The sequence below is a fragment of the Mesocricetus auratus genome, unplaced genomic scaffold (genome assembly GCF_017639785.1).
Source record: "Mesocricetus auratus isolate SY011 unplaced genomic scaffold, BCM_Maur_2.0 Super-Scaffold_100676, whole genome shotgun sequence".
Classification (NCBI taxonomy): Eukaryota; Metazoa; Chordata; class Mammalia; order Rodentia; family Cricetidae; genus Mesocricetus; species Mesocricetus auratus.
The window spans coordinates 98084545-98112075 of NW_024429266.1; the positions used below are offsets into that span (position 1 = coordinate 98084545).

At 58.6% G+C, this 27531-nt stretch overlaps 3 protein-coding genes across 5 annotated transcripts in view; 1 reads left to right on the top strand and 2 right to left on the bottom strand.

Annotated features, from left to right (window-relative positions):
* Rfx2 (regulatory factor X2) overlaps positions 1 to 12772 on the top strand; it is a 57101-nt gene extending 44329 nt beyond the window's left edge. For both annotated transcript variants that reach the window (XM_013121417.3, XM_013121419.3), the window contains 12 exons: positions 1857 to 2038; positions 3195 to 3314; positions 4390 to 4505; positions 5266 to 5384; positions 5617 to 5729; positions 6119 to 6273; positions 7706 to 7803; positions 9176 to 9325; positions 9949 to 10157; positions 10729 to 10882; positions 11270 to 11312; positions 11658 to 12772. In XM_013121417.3, coding sequence (XP_012976871.1) covers positions 1857 to 2038; positions 3195 to 3314; positions 4390 to 4505; positions 5266 to 5384; positions 5617 to 5729; positions 6119 to 6273; positions 7706 to 7803; positions 9176 to 9325; positions 9949 to 10157; positions 10729 to 10882; positions 11270 to 11312; positions 11658 to 11770 — 1572 coding nt within the window. In that variant the 3' untranslated portion in view covers positions 11771 to 12772. The remainder of the gene's footprint in view (positions 1 to 1856; positions 2039 to 3194; positions 3315 to 4389; positions 4506 to 5265; positions 5385 to 5616; positions 5730 to 6118; positions 6274 to 7705; positions 7804 to 9175; positions 9326 to 9948; positions 10158 to 10728; positions 10883 to 11269; positions 11313 to 11657) is intronic.
* Positions 12773 to 18482: 5710 nt separating this feature from the next.
* On the bottom strand, positions 18483 to 20624 carry Prr22 (proline rich 22). Its single transcript, XM_040738223.1, has 3 exons — positions 20119 to 20624; positions 19970 to 20035; positions 18483 to 19567 (listed from the first exon to the last, which is right to left on the bottom strand). Exons 1-3 carry the CDS (start codon positions 20540 to 20542, stop codon positions 18498 to 18500), a joined length of 1560 nt encoding a protein of 519 aa, XP_040594157.1. The 5' UTR covers positions 20543 to 20624; the 3' UTR covers positions 18483 to 18497.
* A 20-nt stretch (positions 20625 to 20644) lies between these two features.
* Positions 20645 to 27034, bottom strand: Dus3l (dihydrouridine synthase 3 like). 2 transcript variants are annotated; one of them, XM_005081358.4, is made up of 13 exons: positions 26312 to 27034; positions 25452 to 25737; positions 24097 to 24597; positions 22713 to 22754; positions 22448 to 22600; positions 22191 to 22307; positions 21952 to 22017; positions 21747 to 21857; positions 21547 to 21643; positions 21337 to 21412; positions 21044 to 21232; positions 20826 to 20954; positions 20645 to 20750 (listed from the first exon to the last, which is right to left on the bottom strand). In XM_005081358.4, the coding sequence occupies exons 1-13, from the start codon at positions 26404 to 26406 to the stop codon at positions 20678 to 20680; spliced, it is 1935 nt and encodes a 644-aa protein (XP_005081415.1). In that variant the 5' UTR covers positions 26407 to 27034; the 3' UTR covers positions 20645 to 20677. The 2 variants fall into 2 exon arrangements, with proteins under 2 accessions (XP_005081415.1, XP_040594156.1); XM_040738222.1 differs by lacking the exon at positions 26312 to 27034 and adding an exon at positions 25849 to 26054.
* Between the last annotated feature and the right edge of the window lie 497 nt (positions 27035 to 27531).

Consider the following 27531-nt stretch of genomic DNA (forward strand, 5'->3'; position numbering starts at 1 on the left):
TCACGCTCCCCGGGGAGTGGAATGACCGCACGGCTCAGCACTGGGCTAACTTTGGACCCAGGGTCCTCAGGGCTCTGTGTAGTGGAGACTCATGGAAGGCCCTGAAGTGACTGAGTTCTGTATCAAGATGGGGAGAAGAAAAGGAAACTGAACTCAGCAGGTCAGAAGGGCAGTGACAGCAAACTGTTAGGTGTCTGTGTCCCCACGGGGAAGAGAGCCCCCAAGGCTTAGTCCTCCTGAGTTGGGGGTCAGGGGCACGTGCCTGCTTCCTTGTTTAAATTGTCACCAACTGTTCATTGGGAGAATGAGGACAAGAGACTGTCCTCTGAGGTGATGGGGACATCTGGTACAGACAGCGGGGATGGCTGCTCCTGAGTCGCAGCACAGCTGAGGGTCTGGTTTCCCGGCCAGCACCCGCCGTGGTGGGCTCATGACACAAGGGTTGGGGGTGGTTGCTGGCCTGGGTGAGCAGGGCGGCAGGATGACCAGAGGCCCTAACTCAGTGCTCAGAAATTCACATGCCCTTGATGAGCTAGCAGCGTTGGAGGCCAACTCCTGCTCAACCCCTCGAAGCCCGCCTGATTTGCCCAGAGGTATTCCAGCTGTGGCCTGCCATCTCCAGAGAACCAGCTCTTGATCCCACGGTGCCAGAAAAACGTGCCTGGGCCTTCTGTGCCCTCCAGACACGGTGTGGCTCCTGCCTCTGTCCACTCAGCCAGCTACCCTGCAGGTGTGGCATCTGCATGTCTGTGTGGAGCCTCTGCTGTGTCCCCAGGGCAGCCCTTTGTTTGTTTGTTTGGTTTTGGTTTTTACGAGACAAGGTTTCTTTGTATTGTTTTGAAGGCTGTCGGTCCAGCCCAGCCTCGAACTCACAGAGATCCGCCTGCCTCTGCCTCCCGAGTGCTGGGATTAAAGGTGTGCGCCACCACCACCCCGGCCCCAGAGCAGCCCTTTGACCTGGCTTTCTGATCCCCGGGATGGGGGTGGGCAATGGGAAGCAACATGTGTGTGCGTGGTTGTGACCCCTGGAGGAATTCCCCAGCATAAACACCCTGTTTAGAGAGGATCGGGACCTGCTCCCCCTGCAGTGGGGACCCAGCCATGTAGCCATGCATCTGTCTGTTCCTAACAGCGATTCCCCTGGGAGGGGCTGGTCGGGCAGCAGGTGTCATTCACAAGCCACACGCAGAGGGACTCAGCCTCCTTGCCAGCTTCAGAGCTCACACCAAGCCACGGTGCAGCCACTGGGCCAGGTCACATGACCGACCTCTGGGACAGAATCAAGACAGGAGGGTGGCAACACCCACAGCAGGGGGCAGGTGCAGCCTCCACCGGCACCTCCGACTCTCAGACGCCCCCCCCCCCGGTGTGTCTGGGTTTGACCCAGAGCCCTCTGGCTTTGAGGGTTGGGGCAGCAGACCATCAGTGACCTGTGGCCGAGAGCACAAGACTGTCGTGTCCACTGTTGTGTGTTTGTGCATCAAATCTGTCACTGTACTGTGGGTTAGGAGACTTGGGTGTACCCGAGTATGTGATGCCAGGTGTATGTTTCAGTCTGAAGACATAGCCTGATCTGTCTCCATCATATGGGGCTCATAGCAGAAGTCAGGGAGCAGAGGCCAGCGTGTACATGGATGGAAGCAATGTATGAACGGATGCGTGGATCATGCATTGGTGGGTGGATGGCTGGATCGATGAATGGATGGACGGACAGACAGACAGGCGGAGGTGATTGACATGTGTTCAGGGGGCAGGCGTGAGTACCACACAGGTGGCCCTGTCACTGCCCTTGCCAGCAGAGGGAAGTGAACAGCTGTCTTGGGACTGCAGGCCTTTGACACCCATCTGTCCTCCAGCTCCAGTGGCTTCTGGACAATTACGAGACAGCAGAAGGCGTGAGCCTGCCCCGCAGCTCCCTGTACAACCACTACCTGCGCCACTGCCAGGACCACAAGCTGGAGCCTGTCAATGCTGCCTCCTTCGGCAAACTCATCCGCTCTGTGTTCATGGGCCTGCGCACACGGCGCCTGGGCACCAGGTGAGTGACAATGGCCTGCGGCTCCCCAGAGCCCACAGACCCGCAGGGGAGGCTTCATGGACTTCTAGCTCCCAGAGTGGGGGTGGGGAGACACTCGGAAGAGATGGGTTTTTTGTTTTGTTTTGTTTTGTTTTTGTTGTTTTTTGTTTTTTTGGTTTTTTCGAGACAGGGTTTCTCTGTATTGTTTTGGAGGCTGTCCTGGAACTAGCTTTGTAGACCAGGCTGGCCTCGAACTCACAGAGATCCGCCTGCCTCTGCCTCCCAAGTGCTGGGATTAAAGGCATGCTCCATCATACCAGGCTCACTCCATTCCTCTATCCATTTGAAATCCCCTGAACAGCAAGTGGTTTGTTTTTCTTTTTTTTTTTAGACAAAGTCTCTTGCAGCCCAGGCTCTCCATGTATGCAATGAGGTTGAACTGTTTCCCGCCCTATCTCCCTCTCCTGAACGCTAGGTGGCAGATGTTGTGGGAATGCGATCCAGGGCCTTGGGTACTGGTGAGCTCAGACACAGTTCCTTGAAACCTTCGGTGTCTCTGCCTCGCCCTCCCAGGTGCTGGACAGCCAGCCCGCATGCCCAGCTGCATACTGGACGGTCACTGGCGTTGAGGTCACTGTGCTCTAGCAGAAGTGGCTTCAAGTGATCAGGGACTCAGCTCCCAGGAACTGCAGGTTCTCCTTGGGAGCAGATGCAGGAGGGAGGCATTGGGGGGACAGTGACAGGACGCCGCCTCTGCCATGAAGTCTCCCCCCAGAGGAGTGCAGTTTCCCGACTGGGCTCATCTGTCTGTGTACCATCCCCTGAGCATGGCAGGGTCACCGCGTCCTCCTGGCTGCTTCCCTGAGATATGTCGTTTTCCAAGATGGGGTTTTAGAGCCTTGCATGGTGATGTGCATGTCATCCAGCTCACAGACATGGAGGCAGGCTCCTGGGTCACAGTGCATCCCAGGCCAGCTGCGACAGCTGTGCTGTTTGAGGGAGGCTGGGAGAGAATTGTCAGTCAGAGTCATGATAAGTAGGCGGGTCAGGCCGGACACAGTTGGCCTGGCTTTCTCATCGTGAGCCTTTATTACACTGAAGTGAGCGATGCCTCCCCCGAGGCCGCCGTATATGGAATGTCCCCATGCAGTGCCTACCCTGTGGTGTTCGTTTCCAGGGGCAACTCAAAGTACCATTACTATGGGATCCGCCTGAAGCCGGACTCCCCTCTGAATCGATTGCAGGAAGACACTCAGTACATGGCCATGAGGCAACAGCCCACACACCAGAAACCCAGGTGAGTGACAGCAGCCAGGCTGCCAGGACCTGACAGACAAGACATTCCACGAGTCTTCTGCTCAGACTCCTGTGTGTTTGACAGATACACGGTGATATGTGGTGTTGGAGAGGGAATTTTATTGCCTAAACTATCCCCTGTCCTCTGCCTGTGCCTCCCTACCATCCAGATCTTGGCAATAATAGTTTTTCTTTTGTTTTCATTTATTTTCTTTTTGGGTGTCTATATTTCCATTTTTTTGCCTATAAGACCATGTAATTGGAACCACAGATCCTAATTATTTTTGTTTTGTTTTATTGAGGTGCTAAGGACCTCAAATATAGGCAGGGGTCCACCCTAACCACGCTGTCAGCCCCTCACTGGGGGATTCCAGGGATTCTAGACAGGGGCTCCATTCTGACCACACCCCAGCCCCTCATGGGTTCCTTCCATAGTCAGCAGACAGGGGCATCCCAGGTAGCTCACGCACCTCAGAGGTACCTCCTCCCTCCCCAGGCCCCAACTCAATGCTCTTGGGTGACTATCACAGCCAGCTCTCCCAGCAGAGAGAGGCTAACTGTGTGTGCTTCCCCGATGTGCGCCTACATGGTGTCTCTAGTAGAGAGAGCCCAAAGTAATCAAAAGTCAGAATCTCCACACAGTATTGGAATGTCTAGGATCTGTGTCAAGGGTCACCCGTCTGTAGAGGGAAAGCCCCCACTGAAGTCACATGTTTTAGGTGACTTAAACACAAGTCAACCCTGCCCTCTACTAGAATGCCACTCAGCCAGGAAAATAGAGGACACTCTGAAGTCTGCAACCAAGGACTCCATGTTTGGTCACATGAGCCAGACACAAGACACAGGGCAGGGTCCTCCCACAGCAGAGTCGCAGAGACATGGGGTGGGGCAGTCATCTCTGGAGCTGGATGGTGGGGACGGCTGTGTGAGGGCTTCTGATGCTAGTGTCGCTTCCCATCAGGGGAAAGGATACTCCTGACCACTAAACGACACGCCTGCCCGCACACACTCTGTTCCATGTGCTCCCCAGACAGTGCTGCCGAGCCCTTACAGTGGTACATGTGTCCCCTGACCAGGTACCGGCCAACCCAGAAGTCAGACGGCCTTGGGGACAGCGGCGCTCACGGCAGCTTGCACGGCACGCCTGAACAGGCCATGGCCACTCAGGGCCAGCATCACCAGCAGTACATAGGTGAGCGCGGGCCTGCTCTGTCTGAGAAATTCCTAGACGAACCTTCTTCCTGACACCTCTGGGATTCCAGAATGATCATTGCGTGCCCAGACAACTAGTATATGAGCATATTAGTGACCCTCCCATAGGCCAGGCTGTCCCCCCAAGTGCTGGGGAGACAGGTCTCGGGTACTGCGGTGGGACCCGGGCCTCAGGCATCTCGGCAAGCCCTCTTGTCCAAACCCAACCGCAGCCTGTCTGCTCAGTTGATGTCTCTGAGCTGTTGCTGAGCTTGTCCAGATAAACTCCTGAGGGACTGACCGCCTGGCCACAGTACCACACCTGCCAGGGGGAGAATTGCGGCACCAGCGCCACAAGCCACTCTAAGGTATCAGGAAAAGAGAGACCAGACCTCCATTTGTTTGTCCTAAGAGAATGCATGTGTTGCCTTTATTGCCAGGAGAGTGTGTGTGTGTGTCTTCATTGTAAGTGCTAAGAGGTCTCCCTCTTGTAGGAGGGAGGAGCTTTTTATACAAGTTTACAGCACAGTGGAAAAACCCCAGGTAGAAGAGATCGTTGTTTTCCTCCTGCTGGATGTTGATGTCAGAGGGTCAAGGCCAGGGCAGTAAGCCAGGACTAGAAAACAGAAAGCACTTGGACTGGAAAACAAGTTGCACTTGTAGGCTGACCAGCAACTCACGGAGACCCCATGGGGCTGGGGCCCAACACCTGTGTCCCCTGGAACCTGAGGGTGCAATATGCTTGTGTTGTCTCCTCCCAGATGTGTCCCACGTCTTCCCAGAGTTCCCGGCCCCTGACCTGGGCAGTGCGCTGCTGCAGGAGAGTATCACCCCTCACGATGTGAAGGCCCTGCAGCTGGTGTATCGCAGGCACTGTGAGGTGACGCCCTACTTGGCCAGACCCAACCCCACCTGCAGCTCCCTTGTACGCTGTCAGATCCTGTCCTAAGGGAGCCCAGAGCCCAAGTCCCCCACAGGCCCCCTCCCTGGGCACCACCTCTGCCCATTCTCTCTTCACTAGCCTCTTTTTGGGACCTCGGAAATCTCCACATCTGCCTAGAGCACCAGGCACGTGTCCAGGCCCAGCCCCTGACAGGCCGCTCTGCTCCTAGGCCACCCTAGACGTCGTCATGAACCTCCAGTTTCAGTACATTGAGAAGCTGTGGTTATCCTTTTGGAACTGCAAGGCCACCTCCAGTGATGGCCGTGCCTCGTTGCCTGCCAGGTGATACCCCAACCCCAGGACAGGGCAGACTCAGCCCATATGCTCCCCAGTTTAACCCCAAGTCAGTCTCCTGAGACCTTGCATCCATGTGTCCAAGCTGCCTGAGACATTGTCTCCCCTTCTCACACGCCCTGACCCCACTCCCTCCACAGCACCCCGTTGTGCTGCAGTCCTGGGGACCAGGGCCTTGGGGTCAGGATAGTAGACCTGTCCTACCACGTTGTGCCCTGACATGAATTACCCAGTCACAGGCAGATAGGGGACAGTGCTGCTCCGTGGGGGACCCGAGCCCCGAGCCCCGAGCCAAGCCTGGTTGAGCCGGTTCCCTCTGCTTCGTGTGGTCCCTGCACTGTCACTTTGGACTCACCTGTGCCCCTCCCACTCCACAGTGACGAGGGGCCGGAAGTCACCGTCCTCCCCAAGGACAAGCTCATCTCCCTGTGCAGATGCGAGCCGATCCTGCAGTGGATGCGCAGCTGTGACCACATCCTGTACCAGGCGCTGGTGGAGACCCTTATCCCGGATGTGCTGCGGCCCGTCCCCAGTAAGCTGCCCCACCCCAGAGCCCGGTGGCTCCCCTCACCTTCCAACTCCTCCCCATTCCTGGCCCCAGAGAGCTCTGCCAGGCAGCAGGGCACTAAGCTGGCCTGAGCAGATGCCGGGCTTTCCAGAAGGTTCCCTAGAGGGCAGGCAAGAGAGAGCATCCAAGAGTCACCCATTAGGAAAGCCACTGTGGCTACCTCAGTTTCAAGGGCATGCCAGGCCACCATGGGCACCAGGGATGTTTGCTAGGACAAATAGCCAAGACTTGCCCATTAGAGAGGGCATTACCCATGAGTCCAGATGGCCTAGGACCCACACAGGCCCTTCCAGGTTCCGGGCCCACAACCCCAGAGTAGACAGGAAGCCTGGCTTCACCCTCGAATGCCTTTCCTGCGGGCAGTCTGTGTGTATGTGGGGCTGTTACTGTGAGGCCAGTTGGATCTTCCTAGGTGCACCGGGGACTCTGCCGGAAGTTAGAAACAGCACAGCTGTGGCCTTTCCTGTGTGGCCTCGCCCTGGGGGGGGAGGCAGGCCAGGTTGACGTTCTGCATCTCAGGAAGACAATGATGTTGAGACATATTTTTCTTTTAAAACTGTGAAAATAAATTAAAATCAAAAGAAAAAATAAAAGCCAGGTATTGGTGGCACACACCTTTAATCCCAGCACTCAAGAGGCAGAGGCAGGGGGATCTCTGTGAGTTCAAGACCAGCCTGGTCTACAGAGCGGATTCCAGGACAACTTCCAGAGAAACCCTGTCTCGAAAAACCAAAAAGAAAAAAAGAAAAAAGAAATGAAAATATAAACCACCTGATTATCCAAGCATGGTGGCACATACCTGTTGTCCTATCACTCAGAAGGCAGAGGCAGGAGGATCTCTGCATTCAAGACCAGTCCGGGCTACAGAATGAGTTCCAGGAGAGCCATGTAGAGAGACCCTCTCCCAAAAATACAGAAAGTCCAATTTTCTTCTCAGCAAGTCAGTGTAAAATAAATTTGGATGTTGACAGAATACACTTTGTTTATACATGTGTACATGCATGTGCATGTGTGTGCGTGTGTGTGCGCGCGCGCGTGTGTGTGTGCACGCGTGTGTCTGTGCACACACGTGTGCATCTAACCCTGATGCTGTGGTACTGGTGACATCAGTCTTGATTATAGGGCAACCTAGGCAATGCCTGGTGCTGGGCAAGTGTCCCTGTTCTCCGTGCCAGGAGTTCTCTCACTGTGACAGCCATGTGTGTTCCCAGACTGGAACAGGGAACAAATGCCTGGTCTTTACTCTACCCAGCACCTCCTTCCTGGGTGTCCAGGGCCCCAGTCACCCTCTGGTGCCACTTGTCTCTCCATGGGACTGCTGCCTGTACTGGCATCGTGACCCCATGGGGTGTGTGCAGTCACCCCACTCACCATGAGCCTCTGACTCACCCTCCAGGTTCCCTGACACAGGCCATCAGGAACTTCGCCAAGAGCTTAGAGGGCTGGCTCATCAATGCCATGAGTGGCTTCCCTCAGCAGGTCATCCAGACCAAGGTACCAGCATGGATGGGCCCGGGGAACCCCGCGACCTTTTGGGTGACATGAGGACCCCTGAATCTCCCAGGCCACCTCCCTGTGTGTCTGGGGAATGGGCCTCCCAGGATGCTGTGGGAGGAGCTGGCAAGGAGAGGACCATAATGGCGACGCTCTTGGGCCAACACAGAGCAGATCACCCGCAACTTGCATCTCCTCCCCCAGTGAGTGTAGTCTGGGCCACACATCAGAACCTTCAGTGGGAATCTGGGCCTCAGTGTGAAGCAAAAGTGAGGTCCTGGCAGTCCAGGGTGTGTGAGGGCCGCTAGGCATCTGAGACGGGAGGGACATAATGTGTTTGCACACAAATGTGAGCGCTTGAATCTGGACCCTGGGACCACATAAAAAGCTCCACGGTGCTGCATACCCGTATCACCAGCACTAAGGAGGCAGAGACGGGGTCCCTGGGGATCGCCCAGCCAGCCACTAGCCTAATCAGCAAGCCCAGCTTCAGTGAGACCGCTCAGAAAACATGGTGCGGGGGCTGGCGAGAAGGCTCTGGGTAAAAGCGCTTGCCACCAAGCCTGAGAGACCACATGGTGGAAGGAGAGAGCAACTCCAAGTTGCGCTCGGGTCTCTATGCCTTCGCCATTCCATGTGCATTCACACGCAACAGATAAGGAAAAGTAGGGTGGAGAGTGAGGGCCCCGCCTCTAGCCCCCCACACACACATACGCATGCCACATGCACGCACGCTAGCTCGGTGGGTCTGGACCACACGCACATACGCATGCCACACGCACGCACGCACGCTAGCTCGGTGGGTCTGGGATTCTAGGCTCCCACCTCTCCTTAGCCCTAAAGTTTTTCCAACTCAATCCTCCTGCCTTCGTTCCCTGAGTGCTAGGACATCCCACCGCACTGGGATCTGTGTCTTTACCCTCCACTGAGGCTTCTAGAAGTAGGGATGCCCTGTGACGGCCAGCAGGCGAGCACTGAGACCGTCATACATGCCCCCACCCCCGGTCTGTATGTGCAGGGTCACTTGCCTGACACAGCCATGCAAGGGAGGACGGGTTTATCATGGAGCATGACTGGCATTCTGTCGTGGACAGCACAAGGCTGCTCTGCTCTGTCGGGGGATGGGTTTCCCTACCTCAGTTTCCCAGTCTAGCTAATCGCTCAGGGGCCTCCGTCAAGCCAACAAACAAGGTGGATCTGCACAGATGGTGACACGGGCCCCCTTCAGGGTCCTCCGTCCTGTCCCTGCCTCCCTCTGCCTGCAGGGAGGGGGCTGTGTGCAGGTGCGCGTAAGTGTGCAAGAGTCTATACGGCCACCTGCTCCCATCCCCTGCAGGGGCTGTGTTGACCCTGTGACCTGCGTCCCTCACAGGTGGGCGTTGTGAGCGCCTTCGCACAGACCCTGAGGCGCTACACGTCCCTCAACCACCTGGCCCAGGCGGCGCGGGCTGTGCTGCAGAACACGTCACAGATCAACCAGATGCTGAGTGACCTCAACCGCGTGGACTTCGCCAATGTTCAGGTGACTTGACAATGGCATCTGTTTGCCCTGCTGTGCTCCAGCCTGGGTGCTCCCTGCCCAGGCAAACGCTCCTCCCTCCCTGGCCTGCACACCTGCAGTGGGAAGCCTGAGGCCGCCTCACGGGCCGCGGGCCGCCTCGCTGTGTCTCGGGTCCCTTTCGTAGCCGGTTTAGCGAGCAGCACTCTGGTCTGTTTGCATTCCTAACACTCGCAGCCGCTGCACTGGCTCTGTCTTGCCAGAAAAGTGCAGACATGCATGGCTGAGGACATCCTTTCAGCACACTCAGGTGCGCCCTGAGCAAGGGACCTTTGTGAGGCTCGGTGGCCATGCCCATCGTCACAACATTCAGGACAGAGATGGGAAGGCTGGGCATTTTAGGTCAGCCTGGCCTAGCTCTCGAGCCACTGTGTTAATAAATAAGGTCAGGTGGAGCAGGGGCTCAGTGGGCAGAACCCCACCCAGCACACAGGGCTCCAGCCCAGCCCATCAGCCCTCCTAGGACCAGGAGTCCAGAGTCACCCTCACCTATGCCACAGTGCAAGGCCAGCCTGGGCTACCTAAGACCCTGCCTCAAATAACTGCAGCAGACGATCCCCCAGGCCCTCACACACCACCCTTCGCAGGAGCAGGCCTCGTGGGTGTGCCAGTGTGAGGAGAGCCTGGTCCAGCGTCTGGAGCATGACTTCAAGGTGACCCTGCAGCAGCAGAGCTCGCTGGACCAGTGGGCCAGCTGGCTGGACAACGTGGTCACCCAGGTGCTGAAGCAGCACGCAGGCAGCCCCAGCTTCCCCAAGGCCGCCCGCCAGTTCTTGCTCAAGTGGTCCTTCTACAGGTGAGCTGGGTTACCCCATGTGGGGAGAGCCACCCCTGAAGTCCCCACCCCTGCTGGGCCTCTGAGCCTGGGCCAGATGGGGCTGACTGTCCTGAAGGGAGGGCTGGTGCCTGCAGTGTCAGTGCTGAGGAGGGTCGGAGGTCAGCAAGCGCGATGCTGACAAACCTGTCTCCAAAGGAGGTGGAGCCAGTGGTTAGAGCTTCGGCTGCCCCTGGGCTCACATGGGGGCTCACACCCACAACTCCAGTTCCAAGCAGCGGCCTCCTGGGGCACTGCACCCTCAGGGTGCACTTACAGGCAGGCAAAACATTAAAGGGGGGATCTGTGTGGTGCACACCTTTAATCCCAGAACGCAAGGCAGAGACAGGGTGTCTGAGTTCGAGGCCAGCCTGGTCTAGAGTGAGTTCAGGACTGTGTAGAGCGTAGGGAGCAGAGCACAAAGGCGACATCAAAGCAGGGTGCTGCCTTACCTTACACCCACGCACGCCCCTCTGTCCCCGTGTGTCTGCGCGTGGGGGGACGTCCCCTGCCCCTGAGGCCGTCCAAGCTCAGTTCTCTGTCCCCGCCCTAGCTCCATGGTGATCCGGGACCTGACCCTGCGCAGCGCCGCCAGCTTCGGCTCCTTCCACCTCATCCGGCTGCTCTATGATGAGTACATGTTTTACCTGGTGGAGCACCGTGTGGCCCAGGCCACTGGAGAGACGCCCATTGCTGTCATGGGAGAGGTGAGGCAGGCAGGGAGACCCAGAGGCCCAGATTCACCCAGACGACCTCAGGCTGAGCTCAGGTCTCACAATGGAACGTCTCTCCAGACCCAGCACCCACACGTAGCTCACACCTGTCTGTAACTCCATCTCCTGGGGATCCAGTGCCCTCTTCTGGCCTTTGTAGGTATTACACACACCTAAAAAGGCAATGAAGCCACGTGAAGGTGTGCTTGTGCTCTGTATGGGCTGACAAGCGACAGGACCCCCAAGAGCAGGGGTTCACCCCACACAGCCCTCAGTGTCCCTCTGTCCAGTCGTCTCTAGCCACCCCCAGGCCTGGCAGGAAGAGGCTCTGGCGATGTCACTGGGGTTTGACTGACATCTCAGCCCCTCCTTTTCTTCCAGTTCAATGATCTGGCTTCGCTGTCGCTGACCCTGCTGGACAAAGGTGGGTTGTCCTGGCTCCCGGCTCCTCGCACTGTGTCTATGAGCAGAGTGCTGGGCGCCTCCCGGGCGGGGTGAGGACTCCAGGGGCTGGCATGCACGTGGTGGGAATCCTGACGACTGGGCGTGGGCTCCTGTGACAGCCTGTGAGGACTTAATGAGGTTCCAGAAGAGCTCATTGGCCACCAGTCTGGGCGGCACCCGGGCCAGTGACTGGTGGCCACGGGAGATCCTCGGTTAGAAGGCCAGCCTGTAGGTTCACTCAGGTGACCAGGCAGGACGCGGGGTAGGTTGAAAGTTTCCCAGGCCACTCTGTTCTTACTGTCACCTCTGTCCCCTCCCCCTGCAGAGGACGTTGGGGATGGACACAGCAGTGAGGCAGGTGTGGATGGCCGCGGCCTGGGCGAGCCCCTGGTGAAACGGGAACGGAGTGACCCCAGCCACCCGCTGCAGGGCATCTAGCCCCTTCCCTGGGCGCCTTCCACGGGCTTCCGGAAGGCGTCGCCTGGCCCTCCAGGGACCTGGACTCTCAGCCCGTCACACTAGTGCCTCTTAGATGATGCCATGTTTACTGTGACCCAAGGTGCCCCGCCCCCAGAGGGCCAGAGACTGTGGGAAATGACTGTGGGGTCACTCAAGCTGCCCACACCCCATGAAGGTGCCCCCGACCCTGGGCTGTCCCCCAGGAGATACAGTGACCCATCCGTCCCCAGTCCCAACACCCTTCCCTGCTGCGTGTGTGAGCTGTGAGGCACAGCCCTCAGGACAGCCCAGCCACCCTGTGGCTTCTCGACTCGGTTGCTCTCAACTTAAACTAACCCCAGGCGTGGGAGGGCCGGCTGCGTGCTGCGCGCTGACTCTGCGCTCCGGCCCGTCCACCCGAAGGCCTCTCCAGGTGCAGGCCCGGACCCTGCGTGGATCAGATACTGTGGGCATCTTGCCTCGTCCCAGACAGGGCCACGTCCACAAGGAAGCAGAGCTCGCAACAGCCCACTCGCATCACCTGGTCAAACTGTCCATGGGTGACATCAAGCTGGCCCAGGGGGCTGGGTTGGGTTTACCCAAGCGGCCTCAGTGGTCAGCGCTGTGTCCATGCCTTCTGACAGCACCTCACAACCTGTGTGCACTACAGCGCATGGGCGCCTGCAGGCTCCTAGACACCACCCAAACAAGCCATGCTGTCTGCTCGGGCCTGTGCTGACCCCTTCCCAACCCCAGACCTCAAGATCCCTGGGGACCAGTGGACACCAAGGTTCTAGACATCGCAACACGTGGCCATCGCACATCACTGCTGTCGCCGTGTCGAGAACTATGTCCCAAACACGGGCTCCCCCCACAGCCTAGGAAGCAAGCGCCTCATGAAATACGATAGTTTTTCTCTTTTTGGAAAAAAATGTTCCCCCTGGTAGTTTTGTGCTGTGATTGTTCTTAGAAAGTTCTTGTGAATGTGTCCATCGAAACATGCACAGTGTCTCTGTTCATTCACGCGGCACTGGTCACACGGAGTCTTTAGACGTAGACAAATCCAGACAGAATGACTTTCAATGATGGTTTCTTGGGGACATGGACACTGACCAGGCTCTCCACATCGTGGAAACCAATACACTCTGGGATGTTTGTGTTGTCCTTTGTAGGGTAGGTGGATCACCACCCATGTTCCAGCCCCAGGGGGTCATGTAGGTATCCAAAAAAAAAAAAACCTTACTCTGGGAGAGCCAGCTTCCTGCTGACTCCCCAGAGAGAAGACACTGAGCCCTTTGACCACTGGGTCTCGATTCTGTGTCCCTAGCAAGGCCTGCCCCACGCTGGTAACAGCAGGACACATGCTTGCATGGGGTGACCCTTCCAGAATAAAAATGCTCACATTCTGGACACCTGAAAGGTACCCCAAAGGGCTTTGTCTATACTGGGATGAGGGCAAATGTCGGCCTCTCCTAGGAACTTGGGGTGAGTGTGTATCCTGAAGTAGCTTTGTCCGTGGAGATCTTGTCGGGGGAGTTGGGAATGGGTTCCTGGGGTAGTCCCTGCAGGCTGGGGAAGGATGCCCCTGTTCCTCCCAAGATGTCCCAGAAAGGCAAACACGTGATCCCAGAACTACTGCTCGGAGACCCCAGGCCTCAGCCAGCCCAGTCACTCTAGTCCAGGAAGAGAGCCCCAGGGGACCCCCAATGGGGACAAGAAGGTGACATCTTAGTCCCTTTTCTGGCTTCTGTGACAAAACAACGTAAGCAACCAAAGGACGGAAGGGTTTGTGAGTCAGCGAATACAGCCAGGCGTGGTGGCAGGAGCAGGTGGCGGCGTCTGGTACTCACCTCGGTTTCTCCTGTGTGTGTGTGTGTGTGTGTGTGTGTGTGTGTGTGTGTGTGTGTGTGTGTGTGTGTGTGTTTGCGGGTGTGTGTGCTTGTGAAAGTCCAAGGAGTTTTTGGGAGTCACTGTCTCCTACTCAAGTGGGTCTCAGGACTTGAACTTAGGTCATCAGTCCTGGCAGCAAGCACCTTTACCCATTGAGCTATCTCGCTGGCCCATTTGTCGTAGCCATTGCTCATTTCACACCAGAACTCTCCAGATCCAGACTGTCTGGCAGGTACCGCCACACCCTCTCATCCTTCCTGGGGAACAGGCTCAGACCATCCTCATCTGGGTTCCCTCCCACTGAAGCCACCAAGCCAAAGTCAGAAGCTATAATCACCGAATGATAGCAGCTCTCAGCCTCCGGGGGGGGGGGGGTAGCTAGCCCTGCTCCAGGTCCCCGTGAGGAAATGGAGACTTCTGAGTTACAAATGCTGCTCTGGGAGGTCACACTGAAGTCCATGGCCATCAGGTCCCAGGCAGGGAGGGACACTGGGCAGGACTGGGGGTCCCGTACAGAATGCCTCTGGGAGGCCCAGTGAACACAGTGGTCCATGAACACAGTATTCAATCCCATGCTATTTCCCCTCAGGCTCACTGGAATAAAGATATGATGGCTGGAACACCAACAGCCACCTTGGGCCTCTATATGGAAGTCCCTTGATAAGGACAGGACAGAAGCCTGGGTCTTCCGTGTCTTAATTACCAGTTTGTCACTGTGAGGAGACATGATGACAAAGTCATCTTAAAAAAGCAATAAGCAGAGCACTGGTGGCGCACGCCTTTAATCCCAGCACTCAGGAGGCAGAGGCAGGTGGATCTCTGAGTTCGAGGTCAACCTGGTCTACAGAGTGAGTGTCAGGACAGGCTTCAAAAGCTACAGAGAAAACCTCCTGGAGAAAAAAAAAAAAGCAGTTTCAGAGAGGGAACCCATGAATATCACAGTGGGTGGCAGACAAGCTGTACATAGGGTTAGGGCCTGTGTGGGCGGATTTTGTTTGTTTGAGACAGGGTTTCTCTGTGTAGCCCTGACTCTTCTGGAACTTGTTGTGTAGATGAGGCTGACCTCAAACTCACAGATCCACATGACTCTGCCTCCTGAGTGCTGGCTGGGATTAGAGGTGAGAGCCACCATGGCTGGCTTTGGCATGGGGCTTTTGAACCCTCCAAGCCCATCTCGTCCAACAAGACCACACCTCCTAATCCTTCCCAGACAACTCCACCAGCTAGGACCAAGCATTCAGACATACAGACCTGTGGGGGTCAGCTTCATTCCAACACCACACTTGGTGACAGAGCACTGCTTATACAGAGATAGCCCTGTGGCCTTCAAGCGGAGCTGGGGTGGAATTCAAACTCGGGGGGGCGCTTCCTCAAGTTTCCAATACAGACAAGAGAGGCTGAGACATCTAGCCTGGTGGACAGAGTTAGTGGCTTCTTAGCCTTCCTGTTGGGAGACAGCCAGGGTTAGACTGCAGCCGCTGCTGAAGGACGGTTTGTAATGGCAGGTGAGGTGTGACAGGTGGCACCCAGAGCAGGAAGCTTAGGGCTGGAGGTGGTGGAGGCTACACACTCCCCCACCCCGGAGCAAGCAGCGTCTTCTAAGGTTCTTAAGCAAACAGCACCACCGACCCAGGACCAAGGTTCAAATCTGAGGGCGTGGGGGGCACGTCTCATCAGACACCACAGATGAGTGGGCCCCTGGCGCTGTGCGCCCCGCTCCTCCCCAACACTGCCATCCAAGGCAATGCCTCGAATTGGGGCTGCCGTGGCACTTGCTCCGGGCAGCTGGATCAGGACCTGGCCCAGGCCTGGGCCTCACCGAGGCACTGATCCTGTTTTCTGTTTCTGCTCCTGGAAACCTGTGGCCTCCCCATGCGTACTCCACACTACCAGTCTCCCCCAGCCGTGGCAGCAGGTGGCGCATGTAAGCATGTACCAACTTGCAGGGTTCTGCAACGAAAGCTCCCTGACTCAGTGGCGCTTCCAGGGGGTGGGTCTGATGGTGGCGGGCCTCACCTGCTTCAACTCCATTGTCCCACGAGGTGGAGAGCTCAAAGGACACTGGTCCTTCATGGTTTGGGGAAAACGTTTTTTTAAAAAATTGAAGTCGAGTGTGATGGCACACGCCTTTAGTCCCAGCATTTCTGAGGAAGAGGCAGGCAGATCTGTGTGAGTTCAAGACCAGCCTGGTCTACAGAGTGAGTTCCAAGACAGCCAGGGCTACACCCCCGCCCAGCCTCCTCAGGCACTGCACTCAGATGGTGCACACCCAGGCAAGACACCAGCGCACACGAAATAAAAATCTTTTTGTTGTTTAATAAAGAAAATGGAGGCGGCCGCACCCAGGGAGACATTCTCTCCCTGAAGCTTGTCCCTCCATCCTGGTTCTCCCATCTCTCCGGCTGATGTGGGTCCTGCTCCAGACCCCGCCCTACCACCCTTGAGTGACCGCCCATTCCCAGACCCCGCCCACCTCCCTTGAGTGACCGCCCATTCCCAGACCCCCGCCCACCTCCCTTGAGTGACCGCCCATTCCCAGACCCCCGCCCACCTCCCTTGAGTGACCGCCCATTCCCAGCACTGCTCTCCCATGCTCAGGCGTGTCAGCCCTTGCTCTCTGCAGGAGCAGACAGTCTCAGGGTGGGGATGTCACAGGGACGACAGGTGGGACCTCGGCAGTGCCGTTCAGACTCTCACAGGACAGGCAGGAGCTTGGCACCCTCCTTCAGACCTTCGGGACCTAACTGTCAATCACGGCTCTTCCCGGACACTTCCCGGGGCAAGCTCCCGGATCACTAACCGACCGGGATTGTGCATGACATGAACGCCAGACACGGAGCTTGGAGGACAGTCTTGCTGAAACTGGGACTAGGCTGATGGCCTCCGAGACCCCACATTCCTGCTTCTGTTCCTGCCGTGCTGGAATCATCAGTACATGCAACCAATTTCAGCATTTTAATTTCAAAGATAGGGTCTAGCTATGTAGTCGGTCTGGAACTCCAGCCCAGGCTGGCCTCAGACTCGCAGTCACCTGCCTCTGCCTCCCCAGTGCTGGTCTTAAAGGCTATATAGTAGCAGGTGACCTTGAACTCCTGATCCTCCTGCCTGCACCTAGCTCTGAGGTGACATATGCGGGCTGCCATACGGTTTATGTGGTGCTGGGGGCTGACCCAGGACTTCATGAGTGCCAATCAAAGTCTGCCCACGGCGACCCAGCCCCTCTGTCAGTGGTTCAGTTGGAACTGCTTCCAGAGGCTCTTCCTGGATGTCCCTCAGCCCGATGGGGAGCACCCCCAGGCTGCACGTGTTCCCCACCCAGAATTCACAGCACTTTAGTTCAAGCCCTTCCATTGCACAATCAGAAAACCGCCGCTCAAACCCATAACCCTTGCTTAGCCAGCACGGGAGGGGAGGGGGCCTGGAGATGGTCTCTCTTCCCTGCAACCCCGGAAGGTGGGGAGGGGGGCCGAGCAAGGCAGGGAACCCCAACTCTCATAGGACGGTTACGATGGGCTGCTCACACAGAGACCCTGAGCTCCGTCCACAGGACCCGTCAACCCAGCACTCCACAGGTAGAGGCCAAAAGATCAGGAGTTCTAGGTCGTTCTCCACTACATAGGTTTGAGGCATCAAGAGCCCTGTCCAAGAAAGAAAAGCAAGCTACACATGGTGACACTTGCCTTGAGGGAGACTAATCCCTGTGAGCTCCAAGCCAGCCAGGGCTGCACACCGAGACCCTGTCTCAGCTAACACTTACAGAGGTGGCAAGGCAGAGCCCACAGGTGACGGTGGCCTTGGCCTTGAGCATGAGGCAAGCAGGGGGTGACAGACGGTGAACTGTGCCTGTGGAGTCAGAGGACAACTCTGGAGCTGGCGCTCCTGCCTTCAGGGTCCCGGGCTCCCGTGAGCCTCACTTGCTCCTGCTCTTGACTGTGGGCTCCCCAGGGGACAGACACCCTCCTGGCACCCTCAGCTTTTGGGGGAAAGAGACTTGTTGCCTCCCCACAGGGTGCAGCCCTTCCCCAGAGCCCACACCTGCTCCCACAAACAAGCCTGTGGCTCTTAGTGTCACGCCCTCCCCAGCAACCGTGCTGAGGCTGAGCCCAGCTTCCCAGACACCACCACAGCCCCCAAATAGCAGCGGTGACCTTCCTGCCTGCCTTCCACAAACCGTGGCCTTGTGGGGACTGAGGTACGGAGAGCTGGCGGGGGCTGGGGAGAGCCACCCTCCAGGGCCTGCCCTGCACACTGTCCACTCCTCTGCAGACCCCCAAACATACAAGGAAACCCATTTCAGTGTGGCGTCTGGATGGAAAAGAAAACCTCACTTCTCAGGAGGCCTCCCAACATGGCCAGCCCCGGGAGACTGGTTTTCTTGTTGATAGTCTCATGTAGCTCAGGCTAGCCTTGAAATTCTGATCCTCTTGGTTCCTCTCATCTCCTCAGAATCAGGGTTACAGTCGTGAACCACACACAGTTCATGTAGCACAGGGGATAGAGTCCAGGGCCTTGTGTGTAACAAATGAGCTCCAAGCACTGAACCCCAACACCGTACTCTACTGAGCTGCAGCCCAGCCCCTCTGTCCTCATTTCTTTTAGACGGGACTGTCCTTTGTGACTCTGACTGACCACCACCTCCCCTGCCCCAGCCTCCCGAGTACAGGGTCACAGTTCAGATACATGCCTGACACCTGACACTCAATTCTGAGGTTCCCGGCTCAACTCTGAAGGCGGCTGGCCACTGCCAGGTCCCCCTGGCCTCCCCATGCGGTCTGAGCAGCCTTGCCACGTCACAGGCCCAGGACCCATGTCCACACATAGCAGAGATCAAAGCACTTTAATTGGGGGCAGTTCCCGGGCCCAGCCTGGGTACTGTGGTGGTAGCACCTGCCGGGCCTGCGGTCTGCCTGTGTCTGCCACCTGGTTTCCCTTTCTTGGTGGGTGTGGTGGTCTTCTTCCCTGACTGGTGGGACCGTAGGCCAGGGGCCGCCGAGTCAGTGGCAGGGACCCCCACATGGGGCAGTGGCTCATCGTCCAGGGCCTTGAAGCTGAAAACGTAATCCACACTGGCCACGGCATCCAGGACCTCAGGGACGCCATAGTCGAAGGACAGCAGCTCGTCGGGCAGGTGCAGGGAGCGGATGTCAGCTGTGCTGTCGCCCTCACCACCACCACGGTCCGTCGGGCTGGGCCCAGGACGCCTGTGCAGGGCCACCTCAGGCTCAGCGCCACCAGGGAGACAATCGAAAAGTTTCATGGCATCTTCTAGAAGGACCTTGTCCGGTAAGAAGAAAGCGCGGGCCACCTCGGGAGGCACAGTCTCACCTGAGCCCATTGGGGTAGTGTCCTCCACCTCAGCCGCCTTGGGGTCCACAGGCCCGGGAGGGAACCGCAGACCCAGCCTGGCCACAGCACTGCCCTGCATCTCCCTGGGGGCTTCGATGGGCCTCATGGTCACCTGGGGCCCTGGGAACTGGCTAGCATGGCCCCGGAGAGGGCCATAGGGTCCAGGTGGCAGCGTGTGTGCTGTGGGGACTGGGGCGAGCAAGGGCTTAGTCTCTTTGGGGGCTGGAGGGAGTGCCAGGCCATCTCTGAGCATCTCCATGAAGTTGAGGGACCCTCCATCCCCCACAAAGCCCACTGCCTCGGGCCCAGACTCCTCGGGCGGAAGGTAGTGTGTGAGGAACTGTGGCCCTCCGGGAGCCGGCTGGTAGTGGGGGTAGGGCGGAGGCAGAGGCCCCGGGGCCTTGAGGTAGGGTGGAGCCTCCAGCAGGTAGCCACTGGACAGGGTGGGACCCCCGGCCACTGCCACCTTGTACAGGGACGACTGGCCGAAGTCGGAGGTGGCCCACTCGATCCGGTAGATGCGGGGGTCAAAGAAGCAGCCGCAGGGAGCCATCTGGAAGCCTGAAGGTGGCGGGCACTGAGAAGGGCGTCCATGGGGAACCAAACCAGGGATGGCAGGGACCCATAGGACACGGCCCTCACCTCAGAGGTGTCTGCTGCTGGCTTTGTCAGCAGGCATCTGGGGACTCATGGAGGGTAAGACACTCGGAGACTATTGGGGAGACTCCTATTCTCAGGGGAGCAGTGTCCTGAGTTTGTGAGTGGCTGGGCCTTGTGGAAAGCCTTACCTAGTGGCAGCTGTTGTCACCGAAGCAAGCTTCGGCCTGGTCTCTAGTTGTCACTTCAAACTGTGGCACATGAGTTAGTATGGGGGGATCTGTCTGGGGTACAGAGGCGCCCCAGGGTCTCATCTTGGGTCAGGACGGAGCCTGCTCTGAGCGTGCTCAGGGCGCTGGCCAGTACCTGCTGGAGGCGCCGACAGCACATCCTGGTCCGAGCCCGGATTCTGATAGAGCAGGCTGGCGCTGGCTGTGGATAAAGGCGTCTGGTGGGTGGGGCAGGAGCCCAGGCCCCAAGGCCATCACACACCCTGCCTGCCACCACCATTGTACCTATGGTGGGAAGCGGTTCTGGGCCACCTGGCACCTCAGTGCCCTCCAGGCCCCGTGGGTCGAAGCCTTCCTGGGGTATGGCTGGGGGGTAGAGGGTTTTGGGGTGCTGCATGGGGCAGACAGGCCACCCTAGGGGAGGGGGCCCGGGTGGCAGCGGAGGCACCTCGGGGACAGAGTCCCCTGGGTTGTTTGCCCCGTTGCTAGGTGGAGGGTTCCAGTCCAGGATGGGCCTACCACTCGGATTCCGGGGTGGGGGTGGGCAGGAGGTGACTCCCTTCACTGCCTGGACAGACACACCATGGGCCAGGCTGCCCTGATTCACTGTCACGAGGGTGCTGGCCAGCATGACGGATAACAGGGCAGACGGGGACCATGCACCAGCCAGGGCCGCATCCCGGAGGAAGAGGAAAGGATGCCACCTCATGACACCTAAAAGAAAACTGAACGTAATGGTGGGTGTGTGTCTAGGGTTCCAGGAAATCCCAGGAAACACGAAGCCTTGTCTCAAAAAACCAAGAAAAAGAAGTTGTAGAAGAATAAAATTTATTGTCTCCGTTGGCTACTTGTAGGCATTGGCTTTGTGCTTGGGCAGGAAGGCAAAGCCAGGTGGGACTGGTCCAAGCAGCATCTCACTGTGGGGACAGGGTGACAAGTCAGGCCTGGGCCTCCCAGCATCACCCCGCAGAACAACCCAGGCCAGTGGGTACCTGATGCGGATCCAGTCTGCGGCCTGCTGGCTGGCCATGAGCGTCTCCAGGTGGTCTCGGCCTAGGTAGTAGGGTGGCCTTTCGTTGATCCTCTGTGGGAGTCGCTCAAGCAGGCCCACAGGCACATACCTGAGGTCGGGGAGGACAGAGGAGGCAGTCAGGCAGGGAGAGACCTGAGGCTACAGTCCCCAGCTCTCTCCTCGGCACCTGGCGCTGACCTGCAAAGAAAGGAGAGCCACTCGAGGAGGAAGCGCCGGGTCCGCTCCACGCCCTGCGTGTCAGAGCCCCAGTGTTCCAGGCCGTAGTGTGTGAAGTCCCTCAGGATGTCCAGGCGCTCAGAGGATGAGATGTCCCAGTGTCTCTGTTCCTTGATCTCCGTGAACAGCCAGGGCTTGAGCAAGGCCCCACTGTGGAGGGGACAGTCAGTCAGTGGGGACGGTGCCTCCTGCCAGACACCTGGGCACCAGGCCTTGCCCACCCAGGGGCCCGTCCCAGCCCAGATGCCACTCACCGGGCGATCATGACCCCTGCAACGCCCGTCTGCATGGCACAGTTGGCATCCTCAAACGAAAGGATGTCCCCGTTTCCTGAGGAGACAGCGGGTCTTGAGAGTGGCAGGCCCACGGTGTTGTTTTGGGATCTCCCAGGGACCCGGCATCCTCCCTGTCTTCCCAGCTGAGATGCAGCAGGGCGAGCGGCCCCGGTGGCTCTGGGCACCTACCGAACAGGGGCATGGGGCTGGCCAGCTTGGCGCACTGCTCGATGTAGGGCCAGTCGGCCAGCCTGGTGTAGCGCTGTTCCCGGGAGCGGCCATGGAGCTGAGGGGGGGGGGCAGTGGTGAGGAGGGGGTGGGGGGGCAGGGGGCACAGTAAGGAACAAAGAGACCGAAACCAAGGGACCAGGAAAGGCACAGAGACCCACCGTGACCAGGGCGACACCCCAGTCCCGCAGCTCAGGCAGCAGGCGGTGGGCCAGGCTCACACGCTCCTGCACGCCCGTACGCATCTTCACAGTCAGCGGCACGTCCAGCACCTGCGGTGCAAGGGCAGAGAGGGAGCAAGACCGGAGGCTACAGGGCGGAACCATGTGGGGACGAGGAGGGACATCCCTGACGAGCACAGGTTACCTCATTCACGCCCCTTACAATCTGCTGGAACTTGGCCGAGCGATTCATGAGTGCGCAGCCGCCACCCTATGGGACATGGACAACCGGGTGACCCCCTGAGAAATCACACTCTCCCCATGGGTACCCACATACAACCGAATTGCCTGCCACCCAGCTCAGGGTGCTCCCTGTGAGACGGGGACAGCAGGGCAGGGTCCCAGGCTTGGGCCACACCCTCTCAGGCTCCAGAGCTGAGTCACCTTCTTGTAGACAAGGTCAATGGGGCAGCCCACATTAATGTCCACAAAGTCCACGTCGATGGTGCGGTTCAGGAGCTCAGCGCATTTGGTCATGGTGTCAGGGAAGGCGCCCTCCAGCTGCGCCAGGCAGAGTGTGGTCAGCGACCAGCCCACCGGGGTCATCCCATGGACAAAAGGTCAGGGGGCAAGGCCACGGATCCTGGCATTGCTCCCCAACATGGCAGCCCCTTCCAACCTCCCTCAGGGCAAACACTGACTTGCACCCCAAACATGTCCTCGCAGGGGTGGCGCTTGAGCAAGGCCCACTCAGACATCTGTCCCTGCAGCAGGTTCGTGCACACGGCCATCTCACCACACGTCACATCGGCACCGAAGCGCTTGCAGATGCGGCGAAAGGGCAGGTTCCCGCACTGGCCAGGACAAGGACATGGTCAGGCCTCAGAGGTCGGCAAAGCAGGGACGCCCAGACATCAGCAATGCCCCAGGGAACTACTGAGCCGCCCACCCCCAGCCACCTCCTACCGTGGTGAGCGGAGCAAGGTAGAGTTTCCCACTGATGTCCAGCTGGAGGGAAAGGGGACACCAGGTGAAGTCAGGCGCCCTTCACCCCGTCTAGAGCATGTTCCCCCTCCCACACTTTACGGTGGCTCCTTCTACGGCGCCTCTGTACACACCGCGTCCGCTCCTCTGAGGAGAAAAGTTCATCAGTGCCCAGGCTTCTAGAAGGAGAGTTTCTAGTCAACAGTTAAAGCCCCAGGCTCAATGCCCTCCCTTTTAGGAACCTTCCATGTTGCCCCGTAGCCCCTAGCCCTGATCCTCCAGGCTCTTTCTGGTGAGGCAGGATTGCGGACAATGTTGGAGCCCAGATGCTATGCCTGCAAGGTAAAAGGGCCAGCCAAAGAAACCGACTTTGGCCCTGAAACCAGAGCCAAGTGAAAGAAATCCATCCTGGCCCTGAAACCAGTGGCAAAGAAACACATTTTGGCTCTAGAACCAGAGCCAGTGAAAGAAATATACCCTGTCCCTGAAATTAGAGCCAACAAGTTAAAAAGGACCAGTGAAAAACGCACTTTGACCAGGAAACCAGAACCAAATCTTTCCGAGCAGGAAAACGAACCGATTCCTGAGCATGAGTTCTAGCCAATCTGAGCTCACGGGACTGAAATCTGACCAATCCCCACCCTGGAAATCTTCTCCCTGGAAACACTCCGCCCTAAGAGGCCCTACGTAAACCCTGTGCTGTTCAGTTTGCTGCGGGTCTTCTCAACCTCAGCAATGGCAGTCACCTTCCTGGATTCCTCCCTCCCAATAAACCCCTTGAATAAGGTTTGGGCGACACCTTCCTTCACCAGGGCACAGACAGAGCCGGAGTGGAGTGGAGCAAGGCTGCATGGCTCTCTCCAGGGAAAGCTTCGCTAACAGAGAGGAGCTGCTGCCTACACTCCAGGGACAGAGCAGAGCAAAAAACTCCCCAGGGGAAGCCTCTCCCTGGAGCAGAGCTGTTAACCTGGGGAAGCCTCTCCTGCTGGGGCAGAGCTGCTAACCTGGGGAAGCCTCTCCCTGCTGGAGCAGAGCTGTTAACCTGGGGAAGCCTCTCCCTGGAGCAGAGCTGTTAGCCCCGGGGAAGCCTCTCCTGCTGGGGCAGAGCTGTTAACCTGGGGAAGCCTCTCCCTGGAGCAGAGCTGTTAACCTGGAGCAGAGCTGTTAACCTGGGGAAGCCTCTCCCTGGAGCAGAGCTGTTAACCTGGGGAAGCCTCTCCCTGGAGCAGAGCTGTTAGGCCCGGGGAAGCCTCTCCTGCTGGGGCAGAGCTGTTAACCTGGGGAAGCCTCTCCCTGGGGCAGGGCCGGAAGTTGCTGTGCTTACTGTGACTCCCAGAGCCAGGATCCCCGTCCCCCCAATCCTTACCCGCTTCTTCTCACAGGGCCGCAGCCGAATGATGTCCTCGTCCGTCAAGGGGCCACAGGTGGGAACAGGGCTGCCACTCGGGGTGCTGGCCCCTCCCGCAGTGTCCAGCTGGGCGTGGCAGCTGTTCTGCTCTGGGGTAACCGTGGCTACGGTGGTCTCAGGGACGACGGGCTTGGGGCCCTGGGTCAGGCGTCGCAGGGCCTGCTCAGCTCGCTCAAAGCACACTTGGCGCTTGCGCAGCTGCTGCTGCAGGGCTCTGCTCAGGCCGTTGCGCACGGGAGGGAGGTGCACGCAGCGAGCCACCACGTCGTCCTGCACCAGGTTCTGACCCTCAGGCCCCAGGTGTGCCCCCGCAAAGCGACAGGTCACGCTGTAAGGGCACCGGCCGAAGGTGTCAAAGAGCACGCAGCGGGGGCCCAGGTCTGCCGGTTTTGTCTCCAGGTAGCGTCCCACATCATGCAGGAATCGGCACCGGTCACCAAATGCACACGTGGCTGACTCCTGTGGGGAGCAGGGGACAGGGGCTGGGAGAGGGGGGAGTGGCCAGGGCAGCTTCGAGGGACTACTCTCCAGTCCCCGGGAGTACCAGACACCCCCGAGTGCCAGTGTCTCAGCTCTAAAACTGGGATGGCGTCAGGCTCACATGACGCCAAGAGCACCAGCTGTTCTAGCACACGACTGGGTGTGATTTCCAGCACCCGTGTGGCAGCTCACAACGCCTACAACTCCAGTTTCAGGGCGTCCAACACCCTCTCACAGATACGGAAGATTAGTCTCTTTAGGCACACCTCAAACAGATTTACCAGACTGGCATGGGCCACTGACGGGGAATGGTCGTCTGTATATAAGTTTCTTTTATTGGCTGATGAATAAAACACTGTTTGGCCAATAGCCAATAGGGACAGGAAGATAGGTGGAACTGTGAGGAGGAGAATTCTGGGAAAGGTAGGCAGAGGGAGACGGGGAAGAAACACCGTTGAGGGACCGGGAGGATAGGACGCACCAGGTGTTCTCTGGTAACCCAAAACCACATAGAAATACACGATTTACAGAGCTAGCCAATAAGAAGCCCTAGCCACCAGCCAACAGTTTATAATTCATTAAGTCTCTGTGTGTTTACTTGGGGCAACATGGCGGTGGGACCAGACTGGAAACAAGTTCCATCAACAGGCCACACACAGAGAAGCCATGCCTTAAAGGACACAAACGTGCCAGCGTGGCCTGCAGACAGGGGCAGTGGCAATGGGCAGGCTGAGGGCAGACGAGAAGCCAAGGGCCACGGACATGTCGCGGGCAGCGAGGCAGCTTCAGGCTGAGGAGACAGGCCCATGAAGGCCTCCCAGAGGAGCTCTCACCTGGAGGAGGGACGGGCAGAGCCTCTCCTTGTCGTAGTGCGTCGGCTTCACGTGAGGCCGGCTTTTGTTCTGGCCACGGGCCCTCCTTGGCATCTGTGGTTGCTCGGAGGGCTCAGCTGCCACCTCTGTCTTCCCATTCTCCTGCCCATCTTCCAGGCGGATCCTCTTGGCTTCGGGCTCGGCCGGGTCACTACCATCGGGATCTCCTGCGGGCGATTCCTGTCCTGCATCCTCCCGCTTGTCTGCTTCCAGGTATTGGTGGAACCGCTCCTTGGTGGTGCGGTACCTGTCAGAGAGGGAGAGGCTCCACTGGCATAGGGAAAGGAGAGCGGGAACTAATGTCCTGGCTCACAGCCTTCTACCCACAGGAAGATCGCTGCTTAGAAACAGCTCTCACCCGGCCGCACCCCAGGGACAGGGGGACACCTATTTTGCATTTGAAGGACCCATTCGTGTCCCCGCTCCGTTACAGGTTGTTATGCATAAATGCCAGCAATCAACGTTGGACTACAGAGAAACTACAAGTCCCTGCGTGCTTGATAGGTAGAGCCAAGCCGCCATGCTTCCCGGGAAGCCTTTCCGCCCGCTTACAAGCCTTAATGCAGAGCGAGTCATGAAAACTACAAGCCCTAGCATGCACCGCGGCTGTCGCGTCTGGACCCGCCCCCACGCTGCGCATGCGCACATCCGTGTCCCGCGCGTGTGACAGCCGACAACGTGTTCCTCTCCGCAGAGGCACTGGCGCTACCGGTCTGCCCCGCTTCGGGACGCCGCCACACCTCCCGGCATGCACCGCTCGCGTCGCGCCACGAACGCCGGGAAGGCCCCATCAGCCTCGCCATCCGGCGCCAGCGACTCACTGAGCTTTAATGGGCGCTACGCCCCGTTCGCCCGCGCCGACGCCGGGGTCGCCGCCGCCGCCGCTCTCGGCTGCCGCCTCCGCATCCTCCGCCATCGACGCCCCTCACGCCGGCTCTGTAGTGTGGCACGAAAGTCTTCCGGGTCGCGCGTGTCCGCCAGAGCCTGCCGAACGGAGTGCGCATGCTCAGACCGCACCGATGACGCCAAGGCGCGCGTGCGCACGGCGGGGGCGGGGCCTCGGGGCTGGACGGCCCGCGCAGGAACCGGAAGTGCCCGGCGTTCCGACCGGGTTGGCGTGCCGGTCACCCGTGGGCGGCGGTGGCGCCTGCGGCTCACACAGGCCGACCTCGAACACAGATACTCTTGGGGTTGAGGGCGTGCGCCCAGTGTCCTTCCCTCTCCCGCGCGCCACGCGTGTGTGCCGCTCGGAAGACAGTCTGGGGCCTCGGCTTTCCCGCGTGGCCTGCAAGCGCAGGCGCGTCTCCCCCGGTGCCCTGCTGTCCTCTGCCTCCCCCTGCAGGGCAAGATGGGGATAACACGACACTCATGTAAAGACGGGGCTCCCTTGTAGGGTCCACCTTGGCTCGCGGTGAGGACACGGTGGGGGAAACTGGGGCCGGCAGAGGGCGACCCTGTCCTCTTCTGCGCAGGGCGGCCTGGACAGCTGCGGGGCTTAGCCGCCGCGACGGTGCACGGCCAGAGTCCTGTCCTCACCTCCAAGCCCAAGCTCAAACCTCCCCGACCCTGCACATGTGCACCCTCCCCCCCCCGCAGTTCCCACACCCAGGGTCACTCCGGTGTCGCCGTTGGGGGATCCGGATAACCCCGGAGGGGTGGCAAACCATGCCCCGGCCTGATTTCACCTGACAGACACCAAGAACTGAGGGACACGGAGGGAAACTGAGGCTCCAAGCGGTCCCCGCTGCGGCATCCGTCCACCCTCCGCCCTGCCTGTCTCTTCTATCCCTCTTATTTAGCCTCAACAGTTTTATTTTCGTGGTTTTTGAGATAAGGTCTCAGGTAGCCCAGGCTAGCCTCCACCTCACTGTGGCTGAAAGTGACCTTGAACTCCTGATCCTCCTGCTGCCACCTCTGAACCGTGCTCGGCATTCTCTCTCTCTCTCTCTCTCTCTCTCTCTCTCTCTCTCTCTCTCTCTCTCTCTCTCTCTCTCTCTCGTTTTTGTCTTTTTGTGACAAAGTCTCACTTTCCGTCCCAGGC